Source organism: Trachemys scripta, chromosome 1 (genome assembly GCF_013100865.1).
Source record: "Trachemys scripta elegans isolate TJP31775 chromosome 1, CAS_Tse_1.0, whole genome shotgun sequence".
NCBI lineage: Eukaryota > Metazoa > Chordata > Testudines > Emydidae > Trachemys > Trachemys scripta.
Window position 1 is genome coordinate 272,151,110 of NC_048298.1, and position 25,058 is coordinate 272,176,167.

The window sequence follows — 25,058 nt, forward strand, 5'->3', positions numbered from 1 at the left end:
TTATCCTATTTGTGAGCTCAACTGTGAGAAGTGAGTGAAAGTTTATACAATGTCACAATAACTTATGACTATAAATGTTGATGGGAAAAGATGCCAAAGGGAGACAGACTAAATTAGTCCAAACAAAAAGACCAACTGATATAATTCAAGGACTTTATTAGGATGATGCCTGGTAAACAAGAGAAGTGTGGAATTGCAAATCAATAGATCAAAATTGGTGTGTCAGAAATTAGTCCTAACTGGTGAACAAAATATTGAGGGGATTGTTTTTCTGCCCATCACTCTCCTTGTGGGGTCCTCAAAATGAAGGAAAATCAAGAATAAGTTGTCTGCCAACAAGCTCTACAGTGAGCTTCATCATAATGGCTGCAACTCCCACCTTCTCCTGGGACCCCAAGATGTATCATAAAACGGTTGGGCCCTTGCTATTCTGAGCCCAAAAGATGTCCTGGCCAGCCCAGGACAGAGAGAGGGACCCAGATGATATCTCCATCTCCTCTGGCTTTGGCTAAATCCCAAACCCAACCTGGGATGTGAGACTTGTCATATACTCACTCATAGTGTATCATTTTCCTTCCCCACATTATTTCTTCTCTTTCCTATCCTCCTTTTTCCTTATGGCAGCCAGGACAGTATGTTTTGAAACACTTCCATAAGTATGCGATCAGAGGCAGTTAAAAGTAGTGCTCTAAATGGTTTGATCTTTGTACAAGTTTGCCAGGTCTTAGAGTGGCTAATAAGTCAGGTGACCAGATGTCCCATTTTTAAAGGGACAGTCCCATTTTTGGGGACTTTTTCTTATATAGGCTCCTATTACCCCTAGTCCCATTTTTTCACAGTTGCTATCTGGTAACCCTACTAATAAGACATGTGCTATACCTGGTTTTCCAGTATTGAGGTTTCAAGTGAAAGTCAACACCAGTGACAGAAGCTGAATTTTTAAAAACATTTTGCTGTTCTTTTCTCTTCTCTCTTTTGTGTATTTGAGTTGTTTTGACTGCTAGGAAACAGGATCGGACTTTAACAACAGCTCCATCCCATCTCAACTAACTTTTTCTCTTTCCCCCCCAAAAAGAACAGTTATTTAACGTGCATGTTAAATGCTCGTGGCTGGCCCATTTCAGCTGAGTCAGGCTGCAGGGCTATACAATTACAATGTAGATGTTTGGGCATGGGCTGGAGCCTGGGTTCTGAACCCCTTTAAGGGGGAAGGTCCCAGAGAGCCTGAGCCCAAATGTCTACACTGCAATTTTAAACCACTGCAGCCCAAACCCTGACAGCCCAAGTCAAAACAATTATTATTAGCAATATTTTTTTTTAATCTGGCTTGTGTTAGTAACTCTTTAGTTATTATTTGTTTACTGCTTGGTGGCTTGGTTATTAGTTTGTGCTTTTGAACCAGTACCTATTGTATAGATGTCTACATCTTAAAGCAACCATTATGGTTGGCTTTAGTGGGCACACTTGCTGGTGGTCTTACTGGAATCTAAGGGTTGAATGGAAGTGGAGACTAAACTAAGTTGGACCCCAAGTTTTGGTGGTCCCTCAAATTCAGTGTTGAAGCTCATTAATAGGGCAATGTGGAGGAGCTTGCACTGTCAGTAGCCATGCTCTGTCTGTTGTTAGGCCCTCTGGGCTAAGCAGCTATGCAGCTGTGTAATTTACTGCTTTGAGAACTTCTGCAGTAGTTCATCAGTGACTGTGTATAAATAATCAGAAATGCCATGTGCTGCCATTTCCCCCTCTGTCCCATTCCTGCTTCTCCATTTCTGCCTCCCACCACACCACACACACAACTGACATAGTGGCTTCCCTTTTCCCACTCTTGCGGAGCTCCTATTGAAAGAGCAGAACTAGAGACAGGGAAGGGAGTTACAATGGGCAAGAAGTAATTACCAGCACTCACCTTCCCACCAGCCAACTGCCCAGGACTACTCACTAGTTCCTGCTAAGGAGCTCAACAAGGAGCCATAAATAAGCAAACCACAACAGGTATTACCATTTTATAAACTTCTTTTAATATAGGGTACCAATAAAACTACAGGAAACATTTATATCAGCTTATGAACCCATTCAAATGTAGCCCCGTTCAAGCTTTGGTACATTTTGTGGACATGGACAAAGCATGTTCAAACATCTGCAAAATTTCCCACACCAACCTCTTCTCCTCAAGTTCTGGGACCCCCCCTCAAACTTTATCTTAGATTATTTTATATTTTGTATGATAGAATGGTGTGTGTTGCCTGGGGGAGGAGAATTTGGGGCACAGAGGGAAGCTTTTCCTTATGTGTGTGGATGGGGAGGAATTCCCATCACAGATTGAAGTTTATCACAATTGAAACTCAAAGCAAACATGGGTGTGGTGGTTTGCCTCCAGCTGCTTTGAATCAAACTGAGGATGGAATTTGCAATCCCTCCTGGTTGACACTAAACTTTTAGGGTTCACCCATTTTAGATACCTACTAGGTTGAGAATTTGAAATTAATGGATGATTGGGCTTTCAAATAAGATATGTGGAGTCAGCATCAGCAGGATCATCCTAATTGTGGCTCTTTGGGTAGGTCTGGAACAGTGTGTGGAATGCTTAATGTAAGCATATTAGTTTGGATGGTGCACTATGTACTTTATTTTACCTGTTTCAAAAATCAATCAAAGATATTTGGTCATATTTGAATATTTATTTACAGAATAAATATTCTGTACTCAGACTTGGGCAGCTGGACCTTGAGGTCCAGATTATTATGCCTTCTATATGAAGAGAATTATATGACATGCGTAAAATGCCTCCCTCTTCCCTTCTGAGGTACAGGTTTACAGTCTTGGAGTATTTAGTGCAGAACAAGCTGATGAATTTATAATATTTTTTTTTCTAGAAGACATGAAAAGAATGTACATTTTATGAGAAAACCAATGACATCAGGTCATTCAATTTCAGATATTCTCCATGACACTTCTCAAAGATGTAATTTGCAGAGACAGAACCTAATATTTGCTGTGCTGGTTTGTTCAATCAAAGTTATGTTTTAATCTGCTATACTGTATTTGGAAGAAACTTCTCCAGCATCATCAGCAGCTATAATTTCTGAATTCATACTACCTAGTCACTAAAACCTAAAAGGGTAGATATGATTGTTAGAAAATTCACTAGTGAAATGTTTGGGTTTTAGTTGTTAAAATCATATTTTCCAGTGGCGAAAAACAATTGCACATACTAGTTTATAACCTATTTTTGGTATGTGAATAAAAAATAGCCAATATGTATTCAAAGGCTGGCTGCTCTTGCAATTATATCCAGCCTCAGAAAATATACACATTAATAATTGAAAAAATAATTGAAAAAAATCCTGAAATGCAGGTTCTTTCATGAGGAGAACACCACACAGGCTACTTTTCAAACATGTTCACCTTAATAAGAGGGACAGGTATGGGGTTTAAGTAAAGGAGAATACAGCTCCCGTTCTTTCCCTGCCTGTCTTGAAGTATCCCTGCTTTCCCAGAGTGGCATCTTCCCCCTGGCTGGTGAAGAGAAACCTCACCAGATATGTTTATCTCTAAGCTGCTTGGACTCTAGGAGTCAAGGTTTTCTAGACATAAGCAAGAGGTCTCCAGCGGCTTAGTTTGGGTTAGACCTCAAGGGCTTGCTTATTATAGAAAGCAACAGAGAGTCCTGTGGCACCTTTAAGACAAACAGATGTATTGGAGCATAAGCTTTCGTGGGTGAATGCCACATGCATCCGACAAAGTGGGCATTCACCCACGAAAGCTGATGCTCCAATACATCTGTTAGTCTTAAAGGTGCCACAGGACTCTCTGTTTCTTTTTACAGATCCAGACTAACACGGCTACCCCTATGATACTTATTATAGAAGTTTCTATTACATTTCTATATCTGTGTTTACCTGCTTTAACCTTGTAAATAACTCTTGTTTCCTTTTCCTATTAATAAAACTGTATATAGGTTATTATAGGCTTAGCCAGAAGTGTTGTCTTTGATGTGAGATCTAATATGCAATTTACCTGGGGAAAGTGACTGGTCTTTTGGGAGTGGGAGTAACCTGAAGATTGCTGTGATTCTTGGTGTAAGGGACCATTTATCACAAAGATATGCTCACTTGGGAGGCAAGTTAGATCAGAGTATGCTGTGACTCCTTGTTTAGTCTTAGAGACTAATAAATTTATTTGGGCATAAGCTTTCATGGGCTAAAACCCACTTCATCGGATGCATGCAGTGGAAAATACAGTCGGAAGATATATATACACAGAGAACATGAAAAAATGGGTGTTACCATACCAACTATAACAAGACTAATCAGTTATGGTGGGCTATTATCAGCAGGAGAAAAAAAAACTTTTGTAGTGATAATCGGGATGGTCCATTTCCAACAGTTGACAAGAAGGTGTGAGTAACAGTAGGGGAAAATTAGCAAGGGGAAATAGTTTTTATTTTGTGTAATGACCCATCCACGCCCAGTCTTTATTCAAGCCTAATTTAATGTTGTCCAGTTTGCAAATTAATTCCAATTCTGCAGTTTCTCATTGGAGTCTGTTTTTGAAGGTTTTTTTGTTGGAGAATTGAGACTTTTAGGTCTGTAATTGAGTGACCAGGGAGGTTGAAGTGTTCTCCGACCGGTTTTTGAATGTTATAATTCTTGATGTTTGATTTGTGTCCATTTATTCTTTTGAGTAGAGACTGTCCGGTTTGGCCAATGTACATGGCAGAGGGGCATTGCTGGCACATGATGGCATATATCACATTGGTAGATGTGCAGGTGAATGAGCCTCTGATGGTGTGGCTGATGTGATGAGGTCCTATGATAGTGTTCCTTGAATAGATATGTGGACAGATTTGGAAATGGGCATTGCTGCAAGGATAGTTCCTGGGTTAGTGTTTTTGTTGTGTGGTGTGTGGTCAGGGCCGGCTTTATCAAGTGCGGGGCCCAATTCGTACTCACCCAGTGGCACTCCGGGTCTTCGGTGGCACTTTGGTAGCAGGTCCTTCACTTGCTCCAGGTCTTCGGAGGCACTCAAGGACCTGCCGTTGTAATGCCGTCGAATACCCGGAGCGCCAATGGGTGAGTAAAAATTGAAAAAGGTGCCAGCGTGGGGCCCTTTTAGGTGCTGGCGCAGGGCCCGATTCAGGGGAATTGGGCAAATCGGCCTAAAGCCGGCCCTGTGTGTGTTTGCTGTATGATATTATGAATATGCAGAATATGAGCCGAGTAACATTTATCACTTCCAAAATCTATGCAAATTATATGTTCTTTCTCTGGTTTTATGGAGATACCTTTATTGCTTTTAGATCATAGAATCATAGAAGATTAGGGTTGGAAGAGACCTCATGAGGTCATTTAGTCCAATCCCCTGCTCAAAGCAGGGCCAACCCCAACAAAATCATCCCAGACAGGGCTTTGTCAAGCCGGGCCTTAAAAACTACTAAGGATGGAGATTCCACCGCCTCCTTAGGCAACCCATTCCAGTGCTTCACCACCCTTCTAGTGAAAAAGTTTTTCCTAATATCCAACCTAAACCTTCCCCACTGCAACTTGAGACCATTGCTCCTTGTTCTGTCATCTGCCACCACTGAGAACAGCCGAGCTCCATCCTCTTTGGAACCCACCTTTCAGGTAGTTGAAGGCTGCTATCAAATTCCCCCCCCCTCAATTCTTCTCTTCTGCAGACTAAATACGCCCAGTTCCCTAAGCCGCTCTTCATAAGTCATGTGCCCCAGCCCCCTAATCATTTTCATTGCCCTCTGCTGGACTCTCTCCAATTTGTCCACATCCTTTCTGTAGTGGGGACCCCCAAACTGGATCAAAATAACAGAATCATGGAGGCAGATTTTCAGCTGGCACAGTTTTTTATTTACATGAGCTGAGGATCTGCCACTGGAAACTGAATCTCTCCCAAACTCTCCTCCCCCACTCTCCATTTATAACTCTGATTCTCTCGTATGTTTAAAAGGGTGAACAAATAGGTTTTCTTTCCTGCCAAAGTCAGTGGAACTCTTCTGCTCTCTCTTTATTAAAAGGGAGAGAAATTAAATTTGCATTCACCTGATTACTCCAGCTTCCTTTTGCAGTTTATGTTGCTTTTTCTGAAGTTCAAAGACAGACATTTATCCGGTGTCCTTTTTTTCCCCTTTCATTTCCCATGAGTTCTGACCTCTTGATTTTCTGATTCTTTTAAAATTATCATCTTCCACAAAAAATAGCTTACTGTTCCTGTTTGCATAAATATTTTTATTACCCAGAGCTCTTTTTATGTACTTGATCCATTGTTTCTAATGAATTTTAATAGTCTGTTCTCCCTAAATTACTAGCTTTTAACATTGATATACTGATATGTTTCTGCTACTCTTTGAGAGGGCAAAAAGAAGACCAGAGGAAAATGTCTGTGATATACAGCATATAACAGTCAACTTTTTTTTAAAAAGTGTTTACATATCAAGCAGGATATTTGTGTGTGAAAAGGGAGTAATTTGATACAGCCTCAGGAGCTTGCTATATGTAAGAATAAAACATACATTAGTAATGAGTGTATGTAGTGAGGCTTTCCTTGCCTAATACTCATTCATTGAGTGACATTGTCAATAAATGGAAACATAAAATGAATTACAAAGATTTAGTAGTTTGTTACCTTCTCTGTGGCCATATACCAATTGCCCAGGGCTACAACACTTCTAACGCTCTAGGACCAAACAATCAAAACTTACCCTTCGTACAACTGTTTAGTAAAATTACATTAGTTCATATATTTAGAAATAAGTACCTAAATGGTGCCCACAAAATCCATCCATACAAATAGTAATATGCAAGCACCAAGTACATATTATCCAAATTTCAGATTTCTTAGCATTGTTTCTATTCCCTAAATCTGAAGTGTTTATAGGAATCAATTTTCCTTTGTCTATTTCTCCAATAATCAGAGGTTTATGTGTTTAGACATTCAAATAATTGATTTTTACCTGTGTTTACTTGTTTACAAACACCTTGGAGATAACTAAGACAGACAACAGATATTTCAAGTGTTCAACTTATTGTCTCCCCTTCCAAAATTTACAGATCCTACCACGCTATAATTTCTTTTTAAATTTACTTACTGATTTGGGCAACCTAGTTCATCAGGCACCCATATCCCATGAATATTGATTACAACTCCTGTGCCAGTTTCAAGAGATGCAGTCATTTTATTACTGTAAATTTAGCAGAAAGTGGTATAAGTGTTCATCTGTGTCTGCAGTGTGAAATCAGATTGCTGCTAACATACACAGCTGAAGCAGAAATAATCCAGAAAAGCCATGAGAAACTTTCAAATGAATAGCTAAAAACAGATTTAAAAATTTTATTAAGTGCTGGGCTTTGTTGGGGCACGGTCGTGTTTGGAAGCACTGGGGGTGGTTCTGGTTCTTCTGAAGGCGGCATCCAGCTGGTGGGACCTCGGCGGGGCATGGGGTTTTTGGTGGTCAGAGGCTCTTTGGGTAACCTTGGAGGAGGTGTTGGGTCTCCTGAGGGCAGGGTCTGGCTGTGGGATCTGGGGGCTATGGGAGGCTCGTCCATTGCCTGGATCTCTCCGTGCAGCCTGGGGGACGATGCTAGTTGCTCCTACAGCAGGGCAGCATGAAGTTACCTGTAGGGGAGCGCTGCAGCGTCTCATGTCCGTGTTGTGCCAGATGGTTTTTTTGAGGTCGCTGAGGCGTCTGGTGAGGTTGTTGACCTGAGAGGTGGCGATGGTCCCCCTCACAGCAGGGTCCAGCGTGGGGATTCTGGAGACAGGACTGGTCCTTTTGGTGGCATCGTCAGTCTTCGAGGCGGGGGTTACGCTTCCCTCAGTTGGCGGTTGGTCCCCCCTTATCTGTTGTGACTCTGGGGACGCTGGCTGGGGTGCTGAAGCCAGATCATCGGTGGGGGTCAGGTTTGGAACCCGGAGGATGTCAGTGGGATTCACTTTCGCAATCATTGGGGGTCCCCTACACGTGGCTTGATGAAACTTACATTTCTTTTGGGTCTCGAAGGGGAGATTGCAGTGGCTACACTGGAAAGCAATTAGTTTGTTGTAGGTCTTACGAACGTGTTTGCTGAGGGCTGCAAGGGTCTGGACTCCATGGATGGGGAGACAGAAGGGGCAGAGGAGGAGACCTGTAGGGAGCGGGTCCTGGAGGTAGATGCGGTCTTCTTCCCCTGCCTCACCCTCCGTGGGGCGGATCTCTGTTGTGCCTGCTACATTTGAAAACAATTAGAGTACATTTCTGTAAACCATTATGTGAAATACTATAGAAAGTTAACAAAGGACTCTGACTAATGAGTATATTTGTGATCATTTAAATATGAAAGTTTTTACCTATAATAGGAGCCATTAAAAATCAACATTTATCCAGTTATCATGATGTGGTGTACAAGAGTGTTTCCCAAAATTCTGAATAGTAAATACCTCCCATATCTCATGTGCTTTGGGGAAGTAACTGTTCTAAATGTGTTTTCATGATCCACAAAGCATTGCCCATTTCTTGTAGAAAAGGTTTTGAAATGAATAAGCTTGACAGAATCTTGCCTGCAACAAGATGATACATTTAGTGTTACTTTTGTAATCAATATTGTTAATTTTCTGGTGGCTTTCCCGTTGCATAGTACTATTTATCCAGGAGTACTGTACCATTATTGATTCATGATTGTGTCATTCACAGATATTGGCTGACCTAGAAAATCATGCACTTTTTAAGGATGACTTAGAATGTCAGAAGCTAATTCTGGAAGCTATGAAATACCATCTTTTACCAGAAAGAAGAACTCTAATGCAAAGTCCAAGAACTAAACCTAGAAAGTCTACAGTTGGAACACTGTATGCTGTTGGAGGAATGGACAACAACAAAGGTATTAGATTTTTTTTTCTTTAAACGGGTTATGCTTTCCAGCTGTGACTACATTTTGTCTGATGGCAAATAATGAAATAATTTTCTGTTCAAAGGTTTTTGGGGTCTAATCCAACCAGACGTAACTTTTAAGCCTATTGCCTTACAGAAACTCCACTAGTTTTCAAAGGCAAAATATGGCTATCAGATGGGAATATTCCCTCTCTAACAGATGTGGAATGACTCATTTCCAACAGCTGAGTCTTGAAATGCACCTGAATTTAGGCTAATAAACATCACATAAGTCTGGAAAATGATGTTTGGTATTCCACTGAGTATTCTTTGAGAATTCTTTGCCCTAACACCCTCAAGATGGGTTCCTCCCCCTTTAAAAGGTACCACTTACAAATCTTTATTTTCTATTTTTCACTTATGGGGCTAATAAAATGTTATCACCATTTTTGTAATACTTAATTTTAAGAAGATACAATTACTTGTTTATTGAGAAAATAAATTGATGTTTTGCTGCCTTGCCTCATTATAAGGATTATATTTGCCAGGAATCATTTCATTTAAAGTGGAGAAATTAGAAAGCAATGAAAATTGGAGCAGACTTTGTGGTGAACATTTTAAGAATATTACTTTTGTACCTTTAAAATCGGTAAAGGAATCAAAAGTGATTTAATTATTTTGAAACCAAGGAAATGGTGCACTAAAATGGTGTTACAGAGCCTTATAATGAGACTTTATAATGAGACAGGCTTTCCTTGCATTTCTAAAGGCTTACTAATGACAAACCCACAGTATTCTCCGCTTTCATGCCAGCCTTTAGGCTGAAGATCATATCTTCAGACGTAGTTCTAGTATGAAAGGTACTGACTTACAATCAATAAAGAAAATATTTAAATATAAGATAAAATATATCTTTCACAGTTCACATCTAAATTTTTGGAATGTACATTCACTGTGTTATCTTTCACTGGAACACTGTCTCTACACCAGGCCTAAGATTCAGCTCTCTAGACAAACATAGCAGTGATTCCAGCTCTGGTGATTTCTGAGAAGGGACAAAAGGTCTCAACTGAGTCTAATCAGTTCTGTCTTTAAGTACTGGAATGAGAGGGTCAAATAGCATCTAGAAGTCTTAAAACAGAATCCTGATCATGAAGTTGGAACACCTGTTCCCACCTCCTCTGATTTTCACTTTGCTACTCCACACTTAGTAAGTGACATTTCAAATTAGGGTGACTCCTCAATTAGGGCATATTAAGTACAGATCTATTGCCCTGTAGTCATACAATAAGGATCGAAACATTTCATTACCCCTGCAGCCAAGACTAGTGAATTTTAACCCAAAACGATCAACATTGATTAACCTGGCAAAGCAAGTCTATGATCACCTTAGCAAAGTAGTCCATGGGAGTATGGTTTATAGAGCCCTGTGTGAATACACAATTTGTATCCGCATCCGATCCATGCTATGCAGACATGGTCCATGGATATTTGTGGATATGAAGTGGATATCCACAGATTTGCAGGGCTCTAACTGCTCCTAAGGTCTTTTTCCCCAATTTATCAATAGATGACAGGAGACAGCTCTTTCAGACCGCTGGCTTACACATATGGAAAAACACACACACAAAAACAATTTTGCTCCATATATAAAAGCACCATCAATAAAGTACATATTCCCAGACTATGAGTGTGCAACAGATTAGAGTTATTCTGGAAAAAAAATAATATTAAAGCACTGTTGCTAATGAAGCTTGAGAACATAAAGTGGGCCAGACATGTTGATTGTTTGAAAGAAAATAAGCATGAATTCTTGTACATCTCCCATGATCTGCATGGTAAAATTCTATGGTATGTTACAAGTTTAATATTATGCTATGGATTCTGATTAGAACTCTGAGGAGATTGGAAAGTACAGTACAATATACAGTAAAGTTAAAAAAATCAGCAACTTCAGCATAGTCTCTGTCAGCTACTTAAATCTCATCAACAAGTTTTTTTTTTATGCTGCCTATGCCATGATTTTTTGTTACATATGGGGGCCTTTTTTAATTTTAGAGCCAAATTGCAAGTGTCCCCGCCTCCACTGAAAGATATTATCTCTTTGTTCTGTATATGAGGGTGGAAACCTAACTTTCATCTAATCCCTAGGTCACAAGTCAGTCCTGTACCTTCAGCACTGTGAACTGAAGGAGTGAGTGTGTGTGGATATGCATACCGGAATCAATGTACTCAAAGTCATGTTATAGAACATATAGCACACCGAGGCTGGGATCCACAATGTGTTTGTCCAAAGTGGAACAGTTTCAACAGGAGACATTTGTGCCCCATTCAAAATCTAGCCTCATCTTGTAGGTATGCTCTGAGCACGTCTATTGGGTTGGGCCCCCATTGGCAAGATAGGCAGGGGAGCTCTTCTTTTTACCTGGTTTGTGGATCACACTGGGGCTTAAGCAGAAAACGGGGCCTTTGTGTGGTGCTGTTTAATTTATAACATCTTTATTGCTAAGCATGTGCCTGGGATTAATATTGGCATTTCCACACTTTGTGGACAAATTTCTAAACTGAGCCCTGAGAGCCAACAAGGGATCTGAACTGACTCTAGAGGCCCTTTGGAACTCTTGGCTGATGATTGATAGTGGGTCAGTCTAGAGATTAGTAGCACCATTAACATTCAGGGCTTATTTGGGGGGATCTTACGGCATTCAGATGAGGGTGCACCTGCCTATGATTTGAGCTTCCTTGAAATTCAGGTACTTCACGATGTAGTGTCACTAATACACTGTGGACTGGTATCATCAATCATCTCCAGTCACTTTGGTATTTGGTAGTAGGAAATCAGAGGCAGCTTTGAAATGATCTTTTGAATCTCATCTCTAATTCGGTATTACAAGGTAGGCTTTGATCGTGTGTCTATATATATATATATATAGGTATATATATAAAGGAACTGCAGGATGTAAATCCACAGCAAATTTACTATGTTGCATATTGATAGTTTCCCATTACAAGTGCTCTTCTGGGCAATTCAGAATGTATGTTGATTTCCTGTCATGTAACATTTAAGGTGTAACCTGTGCCTGCTTAGCTGTCATGGTGCTTGTTGGAAACTTATCTAATTCTTAGAGCTTGGCTATAAATAACTATTTGGTGTGGCGGGGATGGCATAAAGCCTAAGTAAGGTACATCTGAGTATCTGATGGTTTGCTGTACAGACCTGTTTGTTTTGTGTTTATGACTACATAAAAGAACATTCAGGAAAAGGTGAAAACGAGTGGAAATGGCATCAAGGCACGTACATTTTCGAGAAGGTTGTGTGTTTTGAACAATTGCTGTGAATTCATAAAGTGACTCTTAACCTTTCATCCGCATGTTGATGCTATCAATGTATTTTCACCCTATCAAAGGTTTATGTGTGGAAGTCATACTGATCTTTTCTTCCACTTTCCTCATGAAAATATATGAATGGAATAGTGCACTCCTTGTTCACAAATATGTACTTTATAATACCAGCTGTTATTTTCCTCCAGAAATGAAACTATTATGTAGAAGAATTAGATGTGCTAAGCAAGTTAGCAATTCAGTACCTAGCACAAAAGGAAGGAGGCTGGTGCTAGTATTATGAAATTATTTTAAGGTTACGTAATAGATCATATAACTTTATTTTGAAATCTTTGCTGCAATTATTTTCTTCCTCATAGGAACAGAACATTAAACCCTATCAGCAAGTGACTGGTATTGGGACGTCTTAAACAATAAATCAATATTCCTACAGCATAGAAATAGCTTTACAAAATCAATAGGAGCAAATTTATTTTATTGTAAATGTTTAGCTCTCTATAGTGTACAATTTTTTATTTTCTCACAATCTTAATCTAAAATAAAGATTTTTTTCAGGTTTGAATGAAAAGCCCATGTACATGTATGAAATTGAGAAGCAATAGTTTCTCTTTGAAGGAAAATTTAAATTCAGTATCATTGGGCACATCAAAGTAATCAAAGAAAGCAACATGAATCTTAGGGACATGAATAGGACCTTAACCACAAATAGTTCCATTGCCTTTTGTGAGTCAGGTTAGCAAGATTAGGGCTCATTATTGTCTAGGTTCATGTGAGCAGGAGATGCAAGATTGAAATAAATAGGTCTGAGTAGAAGAGGTAGCATGTGTCTCTTTAGAAGAATGAAAATATTGACTTCTTATAGACATCTTGGAATTCCAAATGCAGAACAATACTTATATGATATATTATGTCAGATAGTATATTGTGAGATTATTATGGGGGAAATATCCTTTCTGAGTAAAAGGAGATACTATAAATAATTGAATATTATTATAGAAAAAGCAGAATACTTATTGATCAATCATCAAGTTTTCTAATGCGCCTCACTTGTTCCAGCAGGTAGAATACCAAGGGACTCTGCTAAGCCACAGGGAAAAAAAAGTAATACTGTCAGAGGAATTGTGTTTAAAATGCATAGATATATATAACTCGTGGAACTAAAGTTTGGGGTTAGCTCTATCCGTGGAACTAAAGTTTGGGGTTAGCTCTATCTTTAGTGAATCACAGTCTTGAAGTGAACATAAGGAAAGACAAACTTAAAAATAACTCAATCAAGAAACACTCCTATACAAATCAAACAGGTTAATAATGGAGAGAGATAAAAGTTGATCTACTGAAACAATGATTTTAAATTTATCTTTTCACTTAATCTAGTGATCAAACATAAAAACTATCAACAAAATTACATATTACATATAAAATGCATTATCAATGTGTATCAACCTAAGTTAGAAAAAAGAGTTCTTCCATTACTATCTGTATCGGACAAATATAAAACTCTTTGGTATCAAATCTGAAGATACCAAACAGGGAAACTTTATGCTTTTCGGCTGAAATCCTGAAATCACTTTGTACTCGGATCTTACTTAGCAAATTCCTATAGGCAGTATTCTGCCTTTTCTATCACACTTTTAAATTATTAATCCCTTTTCATTTTAAAGTATATTTTCTCTGTAATAATTGTACAGTTGTGTTATCTGACATGACATCATAAGGATTTTATCATGCTCTGAGATTTCAAGGTTTTTTTAAAAAGGCAGTGTTTTGAATTGTTCTATTATGAAACACAAACTATATTTTTCATTCAGATCTTTTGACCTTGCAACCTTTTTTTTTGTACCCATGTAGACAAACTTTGTAAATTATTCTGGGACCAGACAATATTCTGGTCATACTACTCCTTGTAGTCCTTTTGAAGTCTGCTGAGACTGCTTGTCTAACTAAAGTTTCTTGTTTGCAGGACTGGATCTTACGTCCTTTTGTGTCCTCCTTCTGAATTGCCTGATGAGATCACACCTTAAAAATCTATTTCCTTTACATTGATTCAGTTAGCGTTTCCCTGGAAAAAAATGTATAAGGACCCCCAAGATTTTATTCATAGTGATCATTACAAACCACTCCATCATCAAATACAGAAAACAGTTTTGATGGATAATCATCATTTCCCATAATTTGAAGTGTTTAGCTAACATGAAGGAAAATTCTAGCTGTTCATCTTAACTCTTTTTTATTTCACATTTTTGTTGAAAATGTGGGATGCAGTCCTTAAGTCAGGTACTCATAAATGTGTACATTGGTGGATATCTTGTATGTAAAGTTTGAATGTATAGTGCTTATATTAACATAATATGCATATAGTGAAACCTGTCCTAAGGATCACATCCAGTAGGCATATCCTTTCTTAAGCTATCAGTTTGAAAATATCTGTAAGGTTTCCAGCACAATTTAGTTCAAACTCTAGTTCAGGGGTCAGCAACCTCTGGCATGCAGCTCACCAGGGTAAGCACCCTGGCGGGCCGGGCCAGTTTGTTTACCTGCTGTGTCTGCAGGTTCAGCTGATTGTGGCTTCCACTGGCCATGGTTCGCTGCTCCAGGCCAATGGGGGCGGCGGGAAGTGGCGCTGGCCGAGGGATGTGCTGGCTGCAGCTTCCCGCCGCCCCCATTGGCCTGGAGCAGTGAACCGCAGCCAGTGGAAGCTGTGTTCGGCCGAACCTGCAGACGCGGCAGGTAAATAAACTGGCCCGGCCCACCAGAGTGCTTACCCTGGTGAGCTGCGTGCCAGAGGTTGCCGATCTCTGCTCTAGTTACAGACCACCTCTCCAAGGTGACCTATTATTTTGGGCCTTTATAGAAAGACAGACTTTCACTATAAATTATTTATTTATGTCCCTGTAGTAGTTCCGGGGTGGGGCTCGTCCCTTCCTGGGGCGCCTGAAAGCCAGGCCGCCCCGCTACAAAGCGAATAACAGTGAGGGCCCCGACCTTTGGGTAGGGGCTAAGCACACAATTGATAGTTCAGGGCTCAGGCCCCTATGCAGGGACTGAGCACACAATTAACAGTTCTGAGCTCAGGCCCCGAGGCAGGGGCTGAGCACACAATTAACAGTTCTGAGCTCAGGCCCCGAGGCAGGGGCTGAGCACACAATTAACAGTTCTGAGCTCAGGCCCCCGATGCAGGGGCTGAGCACACAATTAACAGTCTAGAGCTCAGGCCCTTATGCAGGGACTGAGCAGACAATTAACAGCTCCGGCCCTGGGTCAGGGCGGGGCTGCACACCAATAGTCAGTCAATGGCCCAGGCCCTGTAGCAGGGGCTGGGTCAGTTTGGGTTAGCCCAGGCCCTAGGTCAGGGCGGGGCAGCAAATCAATAGTCAGTCAGGGGCCCAGGCCCCTTGGACAAGGAGGAGGAGAGACTGCCACCCGGCGCGGGGTGGCAGGGGGGGAACACAGGCCCACCCACTCCACTGTGTTCCAGCCCGGGGCCCTATCCGCAGCAGTCCGCCTGCCGCGCAGTCAGTGGGGATCCTGACCGCAACACACTGACATGGGTTCGGGGTCTGCTATCCCCGGGCCACTTCCCATCTCCTCCTCCATGGGTACCTGCTCCTCCTGAGTTCCGTCTGCTGGGTCACAGATCATAGGCTCCTCCGGGCCCCGAGCACCAGGTAGGTCTGTCGCTCCCTCTGGGCCCTCGGCGGGGGGAAGCTCAGACCGCTCCTCAGGATACCGGGCTCTCGGCAGGCTCGGCCAGTCCTCCTCAGGGTACCGGGCTCTCGGCAGGCTCGGCCAGTTCTCCTCAGGGTACCGGGCTCTCGGCAGGCTCGGCCAGTCCTCCTCAGGGTACCGGGCTCTCGGCAGGCTCGGGTCCGCGGGAGCTCGGGCAGCAGCGTCTGTCCTCTCCCGCTGCCGGCCAGCTACTGAGCGCTGGGGCCTGGCCTTTATACTTCCTGTCCCGCCCCTTGACTTCTGGGGGGCGGGGACAGGCCGCGGTGGCTCCGCCCACTCTGGCGGCTTTTCTGGCTCATCACTTCCTGGGGCGCCTGGAAGCCAGGCCGCTCGGCTACAGTCCCCCTTATTACTGAGGCCTTCCTCTCAAAGACTAAGACTCCAGTATGGTAAGATATTGTAACAAGCTTCTGAATGGAAAGAACCAGAGCACTTACTTCTATTCATGATGTTTCATGAGCCAGTGTGTACATCAGCTCCTGGCTAGGGAAGGTTTAGTTATAGACTGTCTTCAGCACATATTGTTTGTTAAATATCATGACATTACTTTGTGAAGAATTAGAAAATTTGGGAGTATTTTGTTTTATCTTTAAAGATACTGTTGTCATAAACATAACTGACTAGAATGATCTCAAAAGTGTGGGGGTTGAAAATGGCTTGTCAGAAGGAATGAACCAGTTGTTCTAGATGTGGACAAGAATAGTCCTTGAGAGTTAGATTCTGAAATCTAAGCTCACTGTCTTTTATGTGTCATATTGCTGGAGCTGTATCTATACAAGTTGTTTATTACTTCAACTGTTACAGAAGTACAAGTTAACCCTTCTTTAATTTTAGACATATTTCAAAACAAAATATTTCTTGAGGAGAAACAGAAGGTTGAAATGCATTTGAATGAATGCAAAATTGATATGTTTTAATTCCCTGAAAAGCCAATAATTTACCACAATTTTATGTAATGACTATATAGAAAAGTGTTGTAAGCTCAATAATATCTTTGCTGAATATCATGTTTTTAAACTGTAAGAGAAGATCTCACTTCTCTATAGGTCAATTATAAAGTGCCTACTCAGGAAGATATTGTATCAGTTTAGTGCAAACAAAAGGAGGATGGTAGAAAAAAGAAGCTTGTTGAACTGCATCTCTCACCTTTCATATAAATGTTTGTTTTGAATGATTTAGAATTCATGTATAGCTCGCTGTACACAGAAGAATGAATACTGTCTAATTTTAATGCATTTTAATCTCCCCTAGATTCATTCTTGTGCTGCTGCTTTTCCATTCAAGCATGATTGTTGTCTGTCTTGCATGAAGTGGTTATTGATTTGACCTTTCCCTTAATATTTGTATTGAATGTCTGCTTCTGATTCTAGCAGGATTGTTGTCTAATGATTAGAGCAGAGCTCCGGAACACAGAACTCATGGGTCCAGTCTTTGGCAGTGATTTAGGCAAGCCCCCTATCCCTTCTGCATCCTAGTCTATCTGTAAAGTAATTGTAATCACATTACATTAGCCTCACAACGACTCTTCTCTAACAAGCATTTTGAGATCCTCAAATGTAAAGTGTTATACACATTCAATTTACTGATAGTAGTTATACATAACATCAAAAATAAAATAAAATTTAAAAAATCTTAATTCTCCCAAATCTGCTTTCTAGACATCTAATTCCCTTGTTCTGATGTATTCTTTAAACCCAGTATGAGGCTCTGAAAGGCCAAAAGATTTGCCATAGTATGCATGCATTCTTTATATTTTTATTTCTAGTCTCCTTTCAGGAGTAATCTTCTTCAATTATATGTTTTTATTTCTTAAGTACTGAGTATGTGCTCTTACAAAACTCATTCCCAGCCAACAGGAGATTACAATATTAAAGATAGATGCATATTAGATGTGTGAGTTTATGCATCTTTTAAAATAATAAAAATTCTGGTGCATCTATGTACTTTATCATAGGTATTTCTAAGGAGCTTATTACCTTGGCATCCAAACACCCTATTATATTATTATTATTATTATCATCATCATCACCATCACCATGGTGCATTCTCTCTCTTTCACCCTCCCTCTCTCTCTAATATTCCCTTATAGACACACAGATAGAATGAGCTCGATTTGCGCAGTCATTCTCCTTCATGCGTGTTACAATAGGTTTATTGAAGCTTACTTAAAACTAATATTTTAATGATTAAAAAGGAGACAAAGACCACAGGGAGGTTGGATGTAACTTTTCTTTTCTTGAAGGATGATTGTGTGCATTTGTGGGTCTCACAGAAGTAGTGGGTTTTCAGGAACAATCAGCGTGACTAGAAAGAGAACATTGTACACTGGATTTAAGACTATTCCAGACATAGACAGTCTTTTCTGATACAGCAGCTGCTAAATCATGTGCTGCCGAACTATTCCAGACTGTGAATTTCCTTGTTAACCCAAAATGCCTCCACTCAACTCCCAAACCTAGCATGCTATAAAAAGGCCAGTACTTAAGAAAGTATCACTCAATGCAACAAACCTCTCCAGCTACCCTGCAGTATCATGCCTCCCAATTCCTCGGCAAGTTATTTGAGAAGCTCAGCAAAGGTCATTCCAGTTCTTCCTAGGCACTGCTACTATAGCCTCGACAGGTCTGCCCAGACTTCAGGACAGGACATAGAATTGAGAAAGTATATAGCAAAAAGGAGATCATCTACAGGTGCACCACCACTAAGGGCACACTACCTAAACTCCAATTTTATAGTTAAATTACAATTGTAAAGGCTGCATAATTAGATGTAATGGATTTAAATAAAAGGAAAATATAGAGTGTGGAGTGGATATCAGGAACAGTGAGATTTACAGGTGAGATTTAATATCTTTGAAATAGACTCCCAAGACAAGTGATGAATATAACACTTCCCAGGGTACCCAAAATTGAGAGGAATCTGCTACCACCTGCCCTTAGTGTGAGGAAGCCTTTTCTGTGCCTGCTGACGGTGAGTTCTCTGATTCCACTGGCCACAGGCAACACAAGCACTCCTCTCTCAGCCTGCACAGTCTCCGCTGTCCCTCTGCAAGTTAGCAATAGGCATACTCCAACACTCATAAGAATCACCATACTGCTTCAGAACAATGGTGCATCTAGCCAGTGGCAGATGCTTCAGAGGGAATTAATAGCACAGGACAATTATCGACTGACCCATCCCCTGTCATCCAGTCCCAGCTTGTGACATTCAGAGGCTTAGGAACACCTGGAGCATGAAGTTGCATTCCTGACCATCTTGGTTAATAGCCAATGATGGACCTAATCTCCCTGAATTTATCCAATTCTTTTTTTTAACTCAGCTTTATATATGGCCTTCACAACATTCATGGCAATGAATTCCACAGGTTGACTGTGTGGTATGTGAAGAAGTACTTCCTTTTGTTTGACTTAAACCTGATGCCTATGAATTTCATGGGATAATCCTCGGTTCTTGTGTTATGTGAAGTGGTAAATAACACTTCCTGATTCACTTTTTCCACACTGTTAATGATTTTATAGACCTCTATCATATCCCTCCTTAGTCATCTCTTTTCTAAGACGAAGTGTCCAGTCTGTTAATCTCTTATCATAAGGAAAATGTTCCATACCTCAAATCATTTTTGTTGGCCCTCTCTGTATCTTTTCCAATTCTAATATATCTTTTTTTTTTTTTTTTTTTTTTTTTTTTTTGAGATGGGGCAACTAGAACTACAGGCATATCATGGATTTATATAGTGCCATTATGACACAAATGAGGTGGGTTTCTTTGGTATTTTCCCTACTACAAATATTTTAAAATTAATTATGTTTGGGTCATACTGAGCAATTCAGTTATATTCATCTCCTGGATCCTGTGCTCCATTTAGGACTAAAACAAGAAATGCCTCACCCCTAGTGGGTACCAGGACTAGCTGCTCCAAGAATCAGTCATTAATAATGGTGTTTAGAAAATTTACATCTGCATCCTGTCCTGAGGTGACATGTACCCAGGAAATATGGGCATAGTTGAAATCCCCTGTTAGTATTGGGTTTTCTGTGACTATAGCCTCTCTAATCTCCTTGAGCATTTCACAATCACCATCATCATGCTGGTCAGGTGGTCAGTAGTATATTCCTACTGCTATACTCTTAATATTCAAGCATAGAATGTCTATCCTATGGTACAGTTTGATTCAGTTAAGATTTTTACTACATTTGACTCTATGCTTTCTTTTACATACCACGCTACTCCCCCACCAGTGTGATATACTCTGTCATCTCTATATATTTTGTAATCTGATATCATTGTGTCCTATTGATTATAAAAATTCCATCAAGTTTCTGACATCTGTTATATAAATATCATTATTTAATACCAGGCACTCAAGTTCACCCATCTTAATATTTAGACTTGTAACATTTATATACAAACAACTTATAAAATGTGTCAATATTTAGTTGTCTCCATTCATATGATGCAATTGATTGGGGCTCTTTTTCATATGACTGTTTCTTCAGTTCTTACCTGTACTTTATGATCTTCTATCCTCTCTTCTTTATTCAATATAGTAAATAATATATCTTTAATATATCTTTCCGTAAGGGGTGTCTTTGTCAGAACTGTGTGCTCCTCCACACCTGTCCACTTTTCCCCAGCTCTTAGTTTAAAAACTCCTGTACATTCAAACCCCCTGGGATTCCCCATGGAGTGAGCAAGTGCTGATCCACTGGAATTCACAATCCTGCTACTTCCGAAGAAGCAGTACATACCATCTTACCTATTTCACCTCTGGATCATCACTCCATTTAACACACATCACTTAGATATGCTTACAGTGAAACCAACTAAAATTTTATTTTAAAAAGGGTATAGATTTAAATGATAAGTATTGGAAACAAATGGTTATATTACATGCACAATAAAATAATAACATGGACCCTAGAACCTAGACTTATTTAACTTGTTATTGTCATGTCTGATAGTGCGTCTCACCAACTAGGCTGTGATCTATTTTCCATGAAACAAGTTCTCAACTTATCGCCATAGTGAAGGATGAAGGGTATCTTTTGGTACTCTTAGACATATTAGGACAGTTCCTTATTCTTTTTCATAAACAGAACACCCCCCTGCTGATTGTTTTTCCCTGTGGCCTCCTTCTTTCTTTGACCTTGAAAGAATAAGTGAAATAGATTGGTGGTTCTCTACAAGCTGTAGTTTAAAGGCACAGCCCAACTCACCTATGAAGACACTCCAGTTGAAACAGATATAAATGTAGCTGTTTGTTAAAATTCAACCATCAGCTTTTTTTATATAGAAACTGAGACAGTTACTTTTAGAAGCCTTAGAATATCTGTTGTATGGAAGTATAGTTTCATTCTTTTTAGTATTTGTCCAAGAAATATAATTTATCTAATTCATGAGATTCTACTTGGAACCATTAAATATTATTTGTGTTTTGTGATTTTTTTTTTGCTAGTAACATAATATTTTATTTGATGAACTCTATTATATGAAATTCTAATTAAGCCTTTGAATAGCTAAAGCATATATGTATGTTTTATTTGGCTGGCAAGACAATGTTCAGTAGAGATTAATCACAATTAATGATATAATATTGGTGCCATTATTGCACAATGAGGTAGATCTTGGTTAATTACTTCACCACAGGAATATGAAATCCACTTGTTAATGACTGATGAGTTAATTAAATGTATAAATTACTTTAAAATCCCCTTCTCATTTAGTTCCCCATGACTATTAACATTATTACTGGCTTCTTTTCACTCATGTGAGTTTTAATATGTTCTCGAAGGTTCACTCTTATAGGCCATTTAGCAGTTACAGTACAGTACATTGATTAAAATGTGGCTTTCTGAACAAAAAAATCCAGCTTGTAATGCCTGCTGATAGTTTCTTAAAGCCTATTTTACATTTCATTTCTGATGACTTTTCTATTTTATAGTTAACCTCTGAAAGTACTACTTCTGTCACTGTTTCAAATGGAGCAGATGACCTGGAATGGTCCATTGTAAAGAGCATGCTTCCTTCAAATGTAAACATAGAAAAATAGCTACTGTAGTTGATAACAAGCTCAATGTCTGGTTTCCTTTATGTCTGTTGTCTATCCACCCACCAGAAAAAAACCTCTTTATATGTGTTTCAGAAGCCTTCTTAATGCAGTCTTTAAAGAAAATAGATTTTTAGCAGAGAACAGGGAATCACAAAAAGAAAGAAGTTTGAAAAATATTTAGTAATAGAATTTTATTTTTTTTATTTATTTATCTACGATGCCCCAGATAATATTTTCAGGAACAAATTTATATTGAATCAAGGAGACTACTACTACTAAAACACATATTACAAAATATAGGATCACTATAATAATAATCCCAGATATTATAATAAGATAATTAAATTGTTGAAAAATGTTGGGGAGAGGACTTAATTTAATCCATGGGAATTTACATTCAATTGACACCAGGAATTTTCACACTAGATCTATTTTTTTCTTTCCTGAATTAATTAGTGTTGCTGAAGCAGAACTCCTTGCAAGGGAGCTGGAACTATTTGTATAGTGGGGGTGCTGAGAGCCATTGAACCATACTGTAAACCCTGTATATGATGGAAACCACTTCAAGCCTGGTGGTGTGACAGCACCCCCAGAACCCTAGTTCCACCATCACCTATGGCTCCTTGTAAGAATGCATAGGCAACTATTTTGTTGATAGACAAAGACTGACTAGCATTCCATGTGTTGCCTATAAATCTCTATAAATCCTGGGCTGGACTTCCAAGTCATGAAATAGACACTATAGGCTGGCTTCTCTAGTCAAAGGCAGACCAAATTCCCATGGGATTCAACCAGATGATTGGAATATTATTGAAAATGTGCTAGTTGGGAGTTTTAGAAATCCTGGCATCAATGGTGGCAATCTTCTTTTACTATTGTTATCAATGGTACTTTTGCCTAGGCAGGGACTACAGGATAAGGCCCAATGTAAAGTGAAGTTGAACAGGTATAGTCTGCTAATATTAGAAAATTGAATACTAGTGAACAAGAAAAACAAATTTTTCACACGTCACAAAATAGCATGTGACTCCACACACTCACTCACATGAAACATACACATTTTACAAGGCTATATAAGCTATTGTAGCACTATCTCATAGTTTCTGAAATCATGTTGGTTGCTGGGAAACCAATTTCCCCTTAGGCAAGTTTGCTTTCTGTGTTTTCACCCAACAAGGTGAAGCCCAGTTGTATGTAGGTTTTGTATGCTTTTTGAAACATTTCACAAAGGAAGTCTTTACCATTGAGTTAAAGAAGAGAATAGTGAACTCTTACCAAGTTACTGTATACCTTTTTCGCCCTTTACAAACAAATTATCCTTGATATCTGTTTCAATAATCCAGTTCAATCACATTGGTTCCCCTTCAATAGACTTGTTTTCAGTTTGACATGTAATGTTGCAGATCACTAGATCAAGGTCATCAGCTTGCACCTCCACACAGCAACATCTCTAAATCTTGAACACAATGGCCAGTGTACATGTCCACAACAACTTCAGCTATAGCAGAATCAGCAGAGAGAATTACAGACAAAAATAATAGAGCAATCCTGTAACAATAAACTTCAACTCCTTTTGCTCCTACCTTTTTCTGTCATTTCAAATGCTGCGGTCATTCTAGCAATACTTGGGTAGACTGGTACACGGAGGATATTCACACTGAAGAAATGGAGGAAATTCCTACAGACCTCTATCTGTGTCAGAAGTGAGAAAGATTGATCTTCTCATTGGTTCCGCCAACTTTCCTGAGAATAAGTATATAAATATATTTTCCTTATGCTCTCGGACATTCTTGATATGGTTAATTCACCTGTACATAATCCATGGTTTGAAAGTATTTGATATCAACAGGTTAGAGTTAAGACACTGATTTAAGATTCAATCTCCCAATAAATTCATTCTTTTATACATATTTGGCATGACTCCTCTTTATTTCACCTCTATTTGATTATGCTCTTGTTATCCAGCTATTCAAGAAGATGTAAATGAAAATCAGCCTTGCACGAGATTATTGCTTGATACAGTTCTAGTAAAGCAACTAGATCAATTGCTGGAAGAAAAGAGAAACAATTGGCAGAATAACTGAAGGATGACTCAGGATGGTTTCTCACACACTGAATCACAATAGGAAAATTTCAGCAACAAAAAATAAAGCAATAAATGGGAATGTAGACAAAGCAGTTAGATACATTGTGTAGTCAGAAGGAGATTTGTTAAACCTAGTCCTGCAATGGTTTATCAAATTGCTTTATTTTTTTTTATTATTATTATTTTAAAGAATCAGTGGAATGCTGACTTCAGTAGAAAGCAACCATGCTAAACTATAATACTTTGCACTTCTCTACAGCACCTTTCCTCTGAAGATCTCAAAAAGCTTCATAAACATTAATAAATTAAGTCTCATAAACCCCAAGTAGATATGTGATACACATAGAGATAATTTTATCCAGCACTAACACAGCAGTTTTTAACTGTGCACAGAAATTCTACAAAGTAGCGAAGTGTTCTGAACCACAGGCAGAAATTAAGTAGTCAAAATGTAATTTATTTGAGTTAGAATTTAGCCATGACATCAGGGTTAATACCTCTACACTTAGGAAACTTTCCTTCAGAATCATTAATGGTCCTAAGTGTCAGGGCTTTGGCTTTAGATGTCATCACAGCAACACACTGCTATTTAAAACCATTCTGGGATATTGAATCAGTACTTCCTCACAGAAAGGAGTGTCACTTACTGAATCCCCAGCACTACTTCCTGCAGTAACTTTGGGATTTCTTAGAGATTTCCTATCAAATACAAGCCGAGCTTAGCTTGTGAGATCCAACAGGATCATAGCACCAAATGGCAATTCTGGAGATTCTGTCTAAAAAAACTAAGACATCACATTCTCAACAGAAATGGGGTTCCCTCTGATAGCTGTGCCAAGATGAATACTAGTCCTTTTTTTCACCATGTAAATATGTTGTCTATACTAAATTGTAGGACTGTGTGTATTTTTTCTGGGGTAGGGGTTGATAGCTTGAACAGATATGTTAAGTGCTTGGCACGTTTGATTGTATAACTGCATTATCTTAATTTAATCTGG

The 25,058-nt window shown here is 39.3% G+C and overlaps 1 protein-coding gene across 1 annotated transcript in view; it reads left to right on the top strand.

Moving 5' to 3' along the window:
• KLHL1 (kelch like family member 1) overlaps positions 1-25,058 on the top strand; it is a 427,542-nt gene that overhangs the window by 302,795 nt on the left and 99,689 nt on the right. The window contains exon 6 of the mRNA XM_034758372.1: positions 8,681-8,867. Coding sequence (XP_034614263.1) covers positions 8,681-8,867 — 187 coding nt within the window. The remainder of the gene's footprint in view (positions 1-8,680; positions 8,868-25,058) is intronic.